Raw genomic sequence first — 13,869 nt, 5'->3', positions numbered from 1 at the left:
GTTCATAGCAATGCTGATAGCCTCAGCTGCCACCCTTGTGAGCCTGATTGTAATCACTGCTCTCATCGCGATTCTGAGATTACTTGTCGGAAGCTGGTGGTTAGCGAGAGTTTAGCAGAGACTGATGAGAGGACCAGCAGAAGTACCAGGACCTGGCACCAATTATACAGTGGCTAGCAGCAGGCAAGAAACGGCTGCAGTGGGAGGCCGTATCCCCAGAAAGCCCAGCAACAAATTAACTTGTGCAACAGTGGGAGGCATTGCGCCTGGAGAATGGTGTATTGCAGCGGAGTTGGGTGGATGCTGCTACCGGAAAACAACAGTGGTTAGTAGTGGCACCACTGTCTCGCCGCGAGGGACTGCTGAAGGAGATGCACAATGGGAAGATCAGTGGCCACTTAGGGATCAAGAGGACAATGGAGGAGCTGCGGCGGCGCATATACTGGGTTGGCCTGCGACAGGATATCCAGGAGTGGTGCAGGACCTATCAGGTGTGCGCAGCAAAGAAGGGGCCTGCACAGGAGACAGTGCACCCCTGCAACTGTTCCAGGCTGGGGCACCCAAGGAGCGCATGGCCGGGGAGATTGTTGGTCCCTTTCCTTACACTGAAAGGGGAAACAAGTATATCTGTGTGGCCATGGATTGCTTTTCCAAGTGGCCAGTGACTGCGTATTTTATTCTTGAAGAATGCGGTCTTTAAGACCAAAAAAGTACCTGCTGCCTTATATACCCATTCGTATCTTAAAAACTAAAGAAAATAACTTGTGGTTCTTAATATGTACTTGTGGTTATTTTTCATTGTCTTTTAAACTTCTGGTTGTTTTTCATTATGCCTTTTAAACTTTCGGGTATATTTCATTTACTTTAAAGCTGTGGTTATTATTTATCATAGATTTTCTTCTTGCAGTTATTGTTCATTTTATGTTTTATGCAATATTTTAAAGTTGATATCTTTTAAGCTTGCGGTCTCTAAAAAAGAAGGTTTCTGCGCCTGCTTTGATTCCGGCAACAGTTTGTTTACACTTTGCTGCTCAATCCATGCTGGTTCGAATTCAAGAGGCTTTTATACATGCTGTGTTAGTATTTTTGTGGGTATCTCAGGCAGTTTTTTTTTTTTTTGAGAAATAGCATCTTTTAGAACATTGTAGACTGAGGTTTACATTTTTTTTTGTGATTTACGTCGCGTTTTATCAACAACATACAAGCAGGCAGAGACGAGGGGTGGAAATGAAAAGCATTGCATATACCGCCGTGGGTGCAGGTCCAGTTTCATACGGCCTTCATTTAGACGAAGCGTAATATATGCAAACGATAGAGCGAGTGATTCGGTATTATTGGAAAAAGGTGTCACCATTGAATTGACCAAAACTAACCTGTATTATTGTAAAAAGGCATCACCATTGAATCGACCAAAACTAACCTTGTAGCCTTGAAGATCTTTAATTAACAAACACTTTTCATTAAATAAACTTGTCTCGCAAATCAATTGTAACGAAGTTATTTAATTTTCAAAATAAATGAATATAATAATAAAACTAGGTGAGATTCACATGGGAGCTGCGGGAATACTGACCAAATTCTCCACTGCGCATGCGCAGGGTCTCTTGTACCCATACTGTTCCTTTTATCTCACCCGTGACGTCATGGCCAGTGTCACGATTTCATTGGTCAGTTGTTTGGTGGTTATTTTAATAGCCAGTGGAGAAAGAATTCATGAGGGAACAGTTTTGGTGTATCTCTCGTAGGACAAGGACATGTTTATAGTACTGTCCTCGGGTTTGAGGTCCCCGGAATCCTGTGTTTTCCTGCCCTTATCTGACCTCCGATAGGGAGCGGGTCACCCCCTACCAAGATATCAGCATTGCTAGTATTACTGGTGGAAGTGGATCCCATAAGAGGGTAAGAAGTGATGGAAGCATAGACATGAGTGACAAGAATGGATGCGAACGGGAGAAGAGGATGAAGAACGACGGAAACGAAGCAGCAGCCCAGAATGTTGCTGATGGGAACGACAGGAAAAGACTGCTATTTCCACAGGACTGCACCATGAGTTTCTTAGAAAAATTAAGGTGGACCATGCAACTGGGCCGGGACCACGCTGATTTTGAGCCAGTGATGAAGGAAGGAAAAGAAAGGCCGTATCTCACGGTGCTGACTCAGGGATACAAGGGGACAATGATGACTGTCCCAAAGGCTAGGGAAAAGTTCACTAAGGTGATAATTTTCCGATATCCCACGAAACTAGACCTGGCCTTCCTACTGGACGACGAGAGATTTGTGTGGGTAAGGAGATACACGTCCGGGGCGAGGAGCGGAGTCAGCTCATTGCCCTTGTGAAGGGGGAAGTGCCAGAGAAGGTATTTATCTCTGGAGCGGGCAACAGGAGGGTGGCACTATATGTAGAGCCGCCAGTCATGTGCCTCAGGTGCTGCAGATGGGGCCACAAGTTGTGGGCCTGTCAACAGGATGCTCGATGCAGGTTCTGTGGCAGGACACATGACTCAAGGGTCTGCCGGGCCAAAATTGAAAAGGGAAAAGGGTTATGCCTTGCTGCTGCAACTGTGGAGGCCGCCACAATGCCGGGTCTCCTGCATGCAGGGCGAGACCACAATTCAAGATTGCTTCAGCGTTCCCCAAGGAAGGAGTGGCAGAAAATGGAAAAGGGCCAGTCACCACGCGGCCAGAGGTGCCAAGGGAGAAGACAGCTGCAGCCCCTAATGCCTGGGTGCAGGGCCCACTGCTGGTGGTGCCATCGCCAATGGCTTGTGATGACGGGCAGGACAGACAGGTCCAGGAAGTGAAGGAAGTGCTGCGGAGTAGTGGTGTGGATTTTTCTAAGGATATATCCGAAATGACCAGGCTGTTCCAGACTCTGATACTCTGATACAGCGAAGAAACGGAAAAACAGAAAGAGGGTGAGGAGGCAACAAAAGAAACTCTGACTAAAGGCACAGAAATGAAACAAACATGTATTTCTGCAAAGGAGCAAGATTCAGAAAGTGAGATAGTTATTAAAGGGAAGGAAAGAAAAATAACAGCAAGTGTGGAGTACAGTGATCACGAAAAAACAAAATTTGAACAAAACTTGGTAAAGCTTAAAGATATGCTGGCAGAATGTAAGGGCAAGGTAAAGCATAGTGGAGCCTTATAACATTATTGTTTAGACTTCAGAGACAGCGGATTTCACAAAAATATGTACGACAAAGAACAGTTTGTTTACTGTATCCTCGTACGCCTATATGTATAGATAACATGGGGACGACCTGAGTGCCTGTCCTTCGCAAATAAACAGCTGCACACATGGGTCACCAACGGTACCTCAAAGCTCATCTGTGAGTGTGCGTACGAACTTCCTTTTTTATAGACCATGATTCTCAATATTTTTATTTTTGTATTTTATGTTATTATCTGGTAATACACCTAATTTTTGTATGAGAACTGTGAGCCCACACAGGGATTTATCAAGATAAGGGTGAGGATAACCTACGTTACCACATCCTTTTGAGATGTAACCTTTTGTCTCAATAAACTTGTCAAAGTCAAAGTCATGAGGGAAACAGCCAATGAATGATCATTTGTCAAAATAGAAGCTATTAAATTCAATTTTCAAATTAGTCTCGCCATCACGTCTGTGTGTGTAGGATGTCGTATCAAACTATTCCAAGTTATAAAAAATGGGTTGGTCTTCTCTCTTCTCTATCGTATAACTCCTTTATTTTTGATTTGCGGACTTTATTCCATAGATGAAAAGTGTCTTATTTAATGTCAAGGTAACCATTCCATATCTTTTTTTTACTCAATTCCTGAATGTTATATACTGTAAATTTTCCTTATTTTCACTGGTGACTTAATGTACAGTGCTTCGTGTGCGTATGAACGGCATGTGGAAGTGCCAATGCTGACTTTCTCCAACGCTCTCTCCTGCCGTTAATACCTGGAGGATTCTTTGTTTTCCTGGGTGGGGGTTAGGGGCGGCAGCCCCCTGTATTAAACAATATTGTGACTAAATCAATACCGTGATTACAGCAGAGAATGAGAATTCCATAGTGCACATGCATGATACCAAGAGTGGCACGACTCTGGTATGGAAAAGACAAACTATCCATTTCCGATGGAAACGAACACCAGAATCAACCAAACCAAAACAATAGAAATCAAACGAATCTAGTTTCATCCCGAAAAGTGATGGTGACGTCTTTTTCCAAATTTCCCAGAGATTCTAAGTAACTTTAACTTATCATCCACATACTTGAACCGCAACTCAAAAATATCTCTCCATCCATCTCCAACTCTCTCCAACTCTCTCCAACCCAACCTACACCCCCTAAAACCTAAAACCTAAACTAATGTAAAACTTAAAACCTAACCTAATTCTTAAAACCTAACATAATACTTAAATGCTAACCTAAAATCTAACCTAACCTAAAATTTAACCTAAAACCTAAAAGCTAACCTAAAACCTAAAAGATAACCTAAATCTTAACCTGAAATCTAAAACAACCTAAAACCTATAAACAAACCTAAAACCTAACCTAAAACTTAACCTAAAAGCTGAGATAAAACCTAACCTAAAACCTAAAAGCTAATCTAAAACCTAAATGCTAACCTAAAACTTAAAAGCTAACCTAAAACCAAAAAGCTAACTTAAAACCTAACCTAAAACCTAATACTGCTAATAAGAAGAAATATTTATATTATAATATACCCTATTTTGATAATCTATTGTGATAACAAGACAAGGTAAATATTACAATAAATCTTGCTTATATCATCCCTACTTTTATTGTCATTGTATCATTTGTAAAGGCTGGTGACGTTATTTGTATATTTGATATAGAACATAGCAATAAAGATATAGGAGATGGCTCAATTAATGTTTGATGATTTATCAAAAGAGGTCTTGAAGATTTTCTTGTTATTTTCAATGCAGAATAATCTTCAAACTACAGCCAGTCTTTTTGCGGAACGACAAAATTAAAGACTGTCCTTACGTTTGTAAATTGAAAATATCAGTAAAATATTGGGATCACTTAAAATAATGTTTCACAGTAAATCAAACAGTGTCTGTTCAATACAAAAACTACTGAATCTTGGATATAGTCTTCATCTAGGTTAATGATCACCACAGCAGATACCTTAACTTTAAATTATTGACAGAGCATATACATTTATCTGCTCATGTACAAATTTCCAAATCTAAGTAAAGAGATTTTAATAACTCTGATCTGAGCAGATTTGGATACATTCTTAAAACATTTGCAGTCGATAATTATATTCTCCACCTTGAACAACCAAGATTTGCCATCAGATAGATAAAAGAGGGTATTGGTGTGTATGAATTTCGATTAGATTTTAATTTGCCACTAGCCTAATATTGTGCTTGTTGCCAACTCCCCAGGCCTATATCCATATTGAGATGAATTTGATAGAAAACTACAACTCTGTCATAACTAGTGCGCTTCAGAATTTGGCACCAAGAAATCTTTGGGTTTAACCGTCCACAGTGGCGCATAGCCTCTATGAGGGGAACCAATCTACACACACTCATGTATGCACGCACGCACGGGCACACACATGCACATGCGCACACACACACACACACACACACACACACACACACACACACACACACACCAGACACACACACACACACACACACAAACACACACACACACACACACACACACACACACACACACACACACACACACACACACACACACACACACACACACACACACACACACACACACTAACCATTATGGTGCATGTGTTAATGTGTATATGGTCTGTCTACACTCGCAAGTGATTCCTTAACCATATACATATATAAGAATCTAAATTTACTTAATTGGTTACATATTTTCTTAGCTGTCTTTAGTGACTTTCCTTTATCTAGAATATATAAGTTCATTTAATCACTTGGAGTAGATATGCTCTCCTCATCTGGTTTGTTGCCCAATTTACTAATTTCTCAGAAACTTAAGATGCCCAAAGAACTTATGCAACAACAGCTTTGTTTAATGGGAATATTAGTGATACTGAATGACTGATCTATAAGGTGATTGTGATACCAGACATTTACACAGTATTTCAGATGTGATGCGGCATGGCAAGTGTGGGTTCTTTAGCCAGAGTAGCAGCCATTGGAGGAGTGGTTGTTCTAAGCAGTGGATTCTATTTCAAGTTTCGGATTCAAAATAATATCAAGCAGTCTGAGTACTTCAAGGAGAGTTTAAAGATTCTGAGGTCAAATAGAGGTTAGTTAAGTTTTAAAATATTCTCCGAGTTAAGGACATATCTATAAGGAAATAAGTAGAAGTAATGAGCTGATTATCAATATCTTTTGATATCACATTCTACACATAGCATTTGTAAATGCTTATGCTTATGACCATTTCTTGTTTACATTTAGATGTACCCTCCCAATATCTTGCTCATTGTTGTCGTGGTTGGGCTTAGGAGATGGAGACTGGAGCCCAGCATAGGGGCTTGCCCCTACTTCAACTAATTTTGCTTGGTCTTTTCTTCTCCTCTCCTCTTCTGTATCTTCTTCATCCTCTTCTTCTGTCCCATTCCCAAGGTGTGAGAGCCATGCTGAAAGGATGAAAGGCTGGCTCTATATCACTCATGAATGGCCTCTGGGAGCCATGGGCATGGTATTTCCTTGGTTGTTAATTGCCTACCCCTTATCCCTTATGGGGATCCTGGATCTGTTCCTCATTTTATTCTGGCTCACCATGGCCGATATTGAAGATTCCTTACCCTTAATAGGGGCAATAAGGCTTACCCCTGCATCAACTAGCCAATCTGAATTTGATTTTGATGGTTTTCCAACCCCTGCCCCATCCTTTGACCATGGCTTCGACCACTGATACTAATACCCTCTCCTCAACATTTACTGACAACGCTATCCATTTTGAACCACCCACCCAGGTTATTATTCAACCTCCAGAATGCACCCCTTCCTCTCTCCTAACATTCTTCTCCATCTCTTAATGCACAGTCTTCTTCAGTGTCAACCCCCCCATCCCTTATTCCTACTCTTCATCCTTATTGTCCTCCCTCCCACAGAATTACTCCATTCCATACCACCATCTTCCTCCTGCCCTCGTCCTTCTACTGCCTCTAGCTCTGCAAACTTTTTGAGTAGTTCCAGCCAAGTGCGATCTATTCTTTGTGATTCCCTCCACAGCCCCTATTCAGAGAATACCCTTCTCTTTCAACAGTGCCTCCAAAAACAACCTTTCGCAATCATTCCAATCGTTCACACCTAGTCACAGTTACATCAAAATCCTAAGCTCGTGCACTATCCGAACCTCATCTCTCTCTCAATACTTGTAGTGAGACTGTTTCTATCCCCCCAACTGATTGTCCTATATATGACAAGAACTAGTCAGACTGTGAAAATGACCTACTTACCTGCCTTGCTGATTATGATGCAGTAGCAGTAAAGTGCTACACTATTCTCCCAGAGGCCAGCAAAGTCCCTTGTCAATATTGCCAAGATTAGCTTCCATAGACATGACCTTCCTCAAGTTTATATATTAGGATTGTCCTACCATGTCAGGCTATATCAACCCCTTCCTGCCAATGTAAGAAATATTGGCGTTTTGGCCATCCTGCCAAACGCTGTCACTCCACAGCCAGCTACCCTCTATGTGCCTAACTTGGTCATGACCATTCAAATTGCCCGGCATAGTCACGTACATGTGCCAACTGTGGTGACTCCCATAACGTATATTAGAGGAGATGCCTTGCTTATAAGCTTGAATGGGAGGTAGCAGTTCTCAGATTCAAACCAGGCCTCACTCTATGTTAGGAAGCACGATGACGAGGTTTTTCTCTTTCTACCAATTTCAAAACAGTCCTCTCTGCATCCTCCCCATTTCCACAAGATGTTTCTGAATCACCCCCAGTTTCCCTTCCCTCTCTCCTGAATCATCCAATGTCTACTCTCCCTATCCCCCAGTCAAATCCCTTTTCCATTCTAAATCCAGATACTCCAATCTCTACCACTCTTCTGATACCTACCCTTTCTCCCCCCCACTTTACCCATTGCACCAGACAACTTAAGCATTCTATTCTATCTTTGCCTTCCACACCCTCTCCTACACCCTCCTTTTCCTCCTCACAAGAGATCCTTTGTTTCTCAGACCTCCCTACCCAAATCTCCTCTTGAAAACATCCAAAAATTCTTAGACATGACCCAAGAAAATGTTCCACTCCCTCATCCACCCTCCAGTCCCTCTACATTCAAAGTATTTGCCAATATCCATACTCCTCCCCAGCAAGTTTCCCCTACTCCTCTTCCTCAGTCTTTCCCAACAAACCTCATCTTCTCCTTCTTCATGTATACCATTCCCTTTTCATTCTCCATTATCCATACCTCTCTCACCTGGATACTCTTGTGAATCCCTCCTGTCGCAACAGTATCCATCTCCAGATTCCTCCCCTCCTGACACAGTTCCTGATACTTCGCCTCTACCCATATTAACTGTTAATTATTTCATAACTGCTCTTTTACCCTTTTTTCATGAAAGCAATGTTACTATAGCTTCCCCAACAATAGATACATCACATTCCATCTGATTGCCCTATACCATTAACCCATTCCTTTATTAATCTCTGAATTACTTAATTAGCTCCCCTCTTTACCCTTTCCCTATGATACTATCCAATAGTACCTTTGACATTTAACACTCTTTATACTAATTGTTAACTCATTTACCCTTTTCACCACAATACTTAACCATAGTGGTATATGACCTAAGATGTCTATTTGTTTCAACCATGAACTTTAACCATTACATTTAGAGATAGAACAATGCATCTCTCATATGCACAAATCTTTTACCTAAACGATTCAGAATTTTAAGGAGGAGCAAAAATAGAAACCAATTTGTTATATTTTGAGAGTCAATACCTGGTAGTTAGTAAATATATTTTTCTTTGCTTCCTTTCTATTCCATTTTTGAGAAGTGACTTACCTGATAATTGATGTTATAGTTACTGTTGTTATTATTATTGCTTATAATATTTTTTGTTGTTGTGATTGCTAATATTGTTGTTGGTGTTTTATAATCAGTATACTACAGTTAGGCTATTATGATTTTTATTATTGATACTTTAGTTATTATTGTTGTTACTGTATTGTACTTTATCATTATATTATTGTTATTGTTTTTTGTTATTAATTAGTATTTTTTCATTCCATCTTTATCATTATCATCACCATTAGCAAATGTTATTGTTTTTGTATTATTATTGATGTATATTTTTTATTAGCTGTTATTATTATTGTTATTGATGCTATTGATATATATATTTTTTAACTATTATTATAATTATGATAATTATTATTATTGCATTTGTGATGAATATTATTACCAACATCACTTTTAATTAGGTATTTGTATTGAACATATATGATGATACAAACCGCTGGCATGTTTTCAGGTGTCGCGCATTTGATGGGAGAGCCTATTAGAGACGGGACTTTGGACCTTGGTGACAGTGCCAACAATTTTTGCACAGGGAAGGAGGCTCAGTTTCAGGTTCGGCTTTCTCCAGTCTTGGTTTCTATCCTTGTTTTTTTATAGTTTATTTCCTTTTAACTCTTTGAAATTGTGTTTGATGTTTTATTTATTTATTTATTATTATTATTAATTTTTGTTTACTTGTGTGTGTGGGCATTTGTTCATGGAGGCATCCTTGTGAGAGTGAGTGAGTGAGTGAGTGAGTGAGTGAGTGAGTGAGTGAGTGAGTGAGTGAGTGAGTGAGTGAGTGAGTGAGTGAGTGAGTGAGTGAGTGAGTGAGTGAGTGAGTGAGTGAGTGAGTGAGTGAGTGAGTGAGTGAGTGAGTGAGTGAGTGAGTGAGTGAGTGAGTGAGTGAGTGAGTGAGTGAGTGAGTGAGTGAGTGAGTGTGTGAGTGTGTGTGTGTGTGTGTGTGTGTGTGTGTGTGTGTGTGTGTGTGTGTGTGTGTGTGTGTGTGTGTGTGTGTGTGTGTGTGTGTGTGTGTACATCTGTGTGTGTGTGTGTGTGTACATCTGTGTGTGTCTGTCTGTGTCTGTGTCTCTTGTCTTTATCTGTGTCTGTGTAGGGGGGTGGGAGTGCATGTGTACAATCCCCCACCCCATATCTTTTTTCCATTGCATGATTTTGTTAATATTCATGAATCCTAGGCATATTTTTTTATGATTACTTTAGTCATTTAAATGGTTTATTCAGAATTTGACTGGTAAAATAGCACACATTACTTGATTCATTGATATTTCTACTCAGCCAAACCACGTGCATTTCACTCTTCATGGTGATTATGTGACTGGCATATGCATATGAACACTAACATGTCTATATTGAATTTCCATAATAGGTACCCGTCAAAGGACCCAAATTAGACGGAACCCTGTACCTGTTCGCATCACGCCCTGATTACGGCCAGCAGTGGAACGTAGACAGACTCGAGCTGGGCCTCAAGGATGACCCGAGTAGAAGAATCCTTCTCCATGTATCTGATCAGCAGACTGTGAGCGAATAGAATAAGACACATTCACCCTCTACATCTTGTTGTTGTGGGTAGAGTCACATACCATATTGTTTGTAAGTTATTGAGATTTTTTTTTTTTTTCTTGTAATCTTTTTAATCTTTAGTTTCTATTATTGGGTGATTGAATATATGTGATATACTGTGCTTTTTTACTTTGTTTATTTATTTATTTATTTATTTATTTTATTTTTTTATTTTATTTATTAATTTTTTTTTCTTCTTCTTCTTCTTCTTCCCTGGTATGATTATTTGGTGATTAACTGAAAATGGATATACCTTGATTTTTATTTTTTTATATTATATATTTTTATTTCATATTTTTTCTAGTCCTGATTATTTGATGATTAACTCTTATTATTTATATAAATCTTATTATATACTTTTTCTTTTTATAATTATTGGGTGATTAACTAACTTTTTTATTCCAGACATCATGGAAGCCTACCGGGAAGGCAACATAGATGAGGAGTTATGCCCTGGTGCTGATGAAATGAGGGCAGGTGTTTCTGATACTTCAGTCGCTAAAGCAGATACTAAAAGTCTTGAGGACAAAGAGTCACAAGTCTCTGATGAAGCAGGAGAGCCACAGCAGGCAGAGTCCCTGGATTCTGAGACTCTTTCCCATGCTGAGCTTAAAAAGTTCTTTCAAGAAGCTCTTTCTCAGCTTCTTAAAAAGGATCCTATACTGAATGATCTTCATCCACAAGTAACACTTGAAGAGGTGAAAGATTAAGGTTTTTGGTAGATTTAGTAATCAACTTAAAATCCCTGAAGAGAAGGGAAATAAAAACATACATGATGTAGATAATATTCTTTTTTCACTGATGATTTAGTACATTAATAATTTGTTTCAATGATTTGTATTGTGTTACATTTGTAGTCTTTTTGTATGTCATATTACTTAGTGGAGTATTATTTGATTGCATATCTCTTGAACACATTGCATCCATCGTAGTTTAAGGTGTACCAAAAGAGTTGTTTTAGTGCTAAATGGTGCACCCTGGCCCTACTGTAGTTGCAAAGAAAGCCATTCTGACCCTTGGACACAATAACCCAACAATGTAAATATTATAATTTTTGTGAGAGGGCCACTTACTCGCCATTGCTACTGGTTCTTGGACAATGTGCCACTTATTCCATGGAAGAAAAGTGTGAGGTACCAAGAAGGGGAAGCAAAGTTAAACATGTTAAAATGTTACATTCTAATTATGCCTTATTTTGCTTTCAGGTCAATGCCTTAATTGAATTAGAACATGGAAGAGCAATGAAAGTATATGTTGAGAAAGCTGACGGTGGATTCTGGTGTGTAGTTGTACCCCGGGAAGCGACTGTTCATGATCTGAAAAAGGCACTGAAAAATCATGTTGCTCTCATGCTGGTAGGTATTGTATGATATATTTACAAGCCACATAGAAAGCAGCTGAGTGTATTGATGATAGTGGGAAGAAAAGTATGCAAAAACTTTTATTGCTGACTAGGTGTAGATTAAAAACATATGATTTATAGTAAGTTGACTCTACAAAGTTTTCAGTTTGTATATCTAACATATATTTGAATTTTTCAGAACAGGAAAGGAGTCAAGAAAAAAATAAACTGGAAGTACATTTGGAAAGCATACTGGCTTTGCTACGAAGGAGAGAAACTGGCAGATGATCGTAAGAAATTACTAGAACTTGGCGTGAAAAATAAAAGTAGTCTCACATTCATAAAGAGATTAAGGGAACGAAACAAATCTGGTCGGAAGGTAAGGTAGAATAGAATGTATTACTTCTGTATATATCACAACAGTGTGAAGTTGAAGGTGAAGATTGGAGGCATAATAGTAATGATGTAAGTATGGGCTGGTGAATGTTAAAGTTTGTACCATGTTTTGTAAAAATTGTACAGGACTTCTCTTAGGTTTTTGAAAGCATTTTTAATAATCTATGTTGACCTATAAATTTTGAAAAGCTGGGTTTATATTATTGCTGAGTATTTTATAGTGTACATAAATTGAATGGAAATGAAACATACACCTTTTATTTTCCAAACACTCTTTCTCAGAATCGTAAAAGACTTGTATAGATAAAATCATTTTATTTATTGAACTCATACATAATTACTACAATATACTTGAGCAAAATATACATATATTTAAAATCTGCTCTCAAGCATATTAAAATGCAATGCATATCATGATTATATCTAGGTAGCTAAGGAAGCTATCACACGAAGAATCCTATTTTTTTTTCCTTTTGGGATTATAAGAAGTCATTTCATCATCCACATGTGAATTTCTATCATTTTATTCTCAAATAACAGAGTATATAAGAGGTCTGGTAGCATTATTACATAAGGTGCAATGAAAGACAAAACCTCTGGAGACTTACTTATTTCAGAACTTTTAATGTTCTAATGATTTTTCTATCTTTCCAAGGCATTTGCTTGTGCGAAGATTTACTAGGTTTTATAAAGATAAGTTTATTATGCATTTAACAAAGACTCAAAATACCGACTGACAGATTTGTTGAGATTATCTGCTGTATCATTGCTAATGTCATTTATCGACTTTTGTTAAATGATTTAAAATGGTAATGATAAAAAGCTGTATAGTCCTTAAGTATTTCACTATATACCTTTAGAGGTCCATCAGTATTCGTAAATATAACTAGTTTATATCATACTAAAGAGAGCTTAATATTTATATAGTCATGTAGAAGCCGTAAACACACACACACACACACACACACACACACACACACACACACACACACACACACACACACACACACACACACACACACACACACACACACACACACACACACACACACACACACACACACACACACACACACACACAAACACACACACACACACATATAATCACACAATCACAATTACACACACACAATTACACACACACACACACACACACACACACACACACACACACACACACACACACACACACACACACACACACACACACACACACACACACACACACACACACACACACACAAAGAGAGAGGGTGGAGAGAGAGAGACAGAGAGAGGGGAGAGAGAGAAAGAAAGTGAGAGGGGGGAGAGAAAAAGAAAGTGAGAGGGGGGAGAGAAAAAGAAAGAGAGGGGAGAGAGAAAAAGAAAGTGAGAGGGGGGAGAGAAAAAGAAAGTGAGAGGGGGGAGAGAAAAAGAAAGAGAGGGGAGAGAGAGAAAGAGAGAAGGGAGAGAGAGAAAGAAAGAGAGAGGGGGGAGAGAGAGAGAAAGAGAAAGAAAGAGAGAGTGTGAGAGATAGAGAGATTGATTGATTTAACCCACTGCTTCCGGGAATATGTAATG

General features: G+C 39.0%; 1 protein-coding gene across 1 annotated transcript; it reads left to right on the top strand.

The window, feature by feature from the left end:
• Positions 1-10,488: 10,488 nt before the first annotated feature.
• LOC113827779 (U11/U12 small nuclear ribonucleoprotein 25 kDa protein) lies at positions 10,489-12,556 on the top strand. The gene is made up of 4 exons (XM_027380674.2): positions 10,489-10,601; positions 10,977-11,269; positions 11,777-11,926; positions 12,113-12,556. The coding sequence occupies exons 2-4, from the start codon at positions 10,982-10,984 to the stop codon at positions 12,299-12,301; spliced, it is 627 nt and encodes a 208-aa protein (XP_027236475.1). The 5' UTR covers positions 10,489-10,601; positions 10,977-10,981; the 3' UTR covers positions 12,302-12,556.
• Positions 12,557-13,869: the final 1,313 nt, after the last annotated feature.

Source organism: Penaeus vannamei, chromosome 29 (assembly GCF_042767895.1).
Source record: "Penaeus vannamei isolate JL-2024 chromosome 29, ASM4276789v1, whole genome shotgun sequence".
Lineage (NCBI taxonomy): Eukaryota > Metazoa > Arthropoda > Malacostraca > Decapoda > Penaeidae > Penaeus > Penaeus vannamei.
The sequence above is the reverse complement of the archived record's forward strand: the minus strand, read 5'-3'. Positions and strand labels throughout refer to the sequence as shown.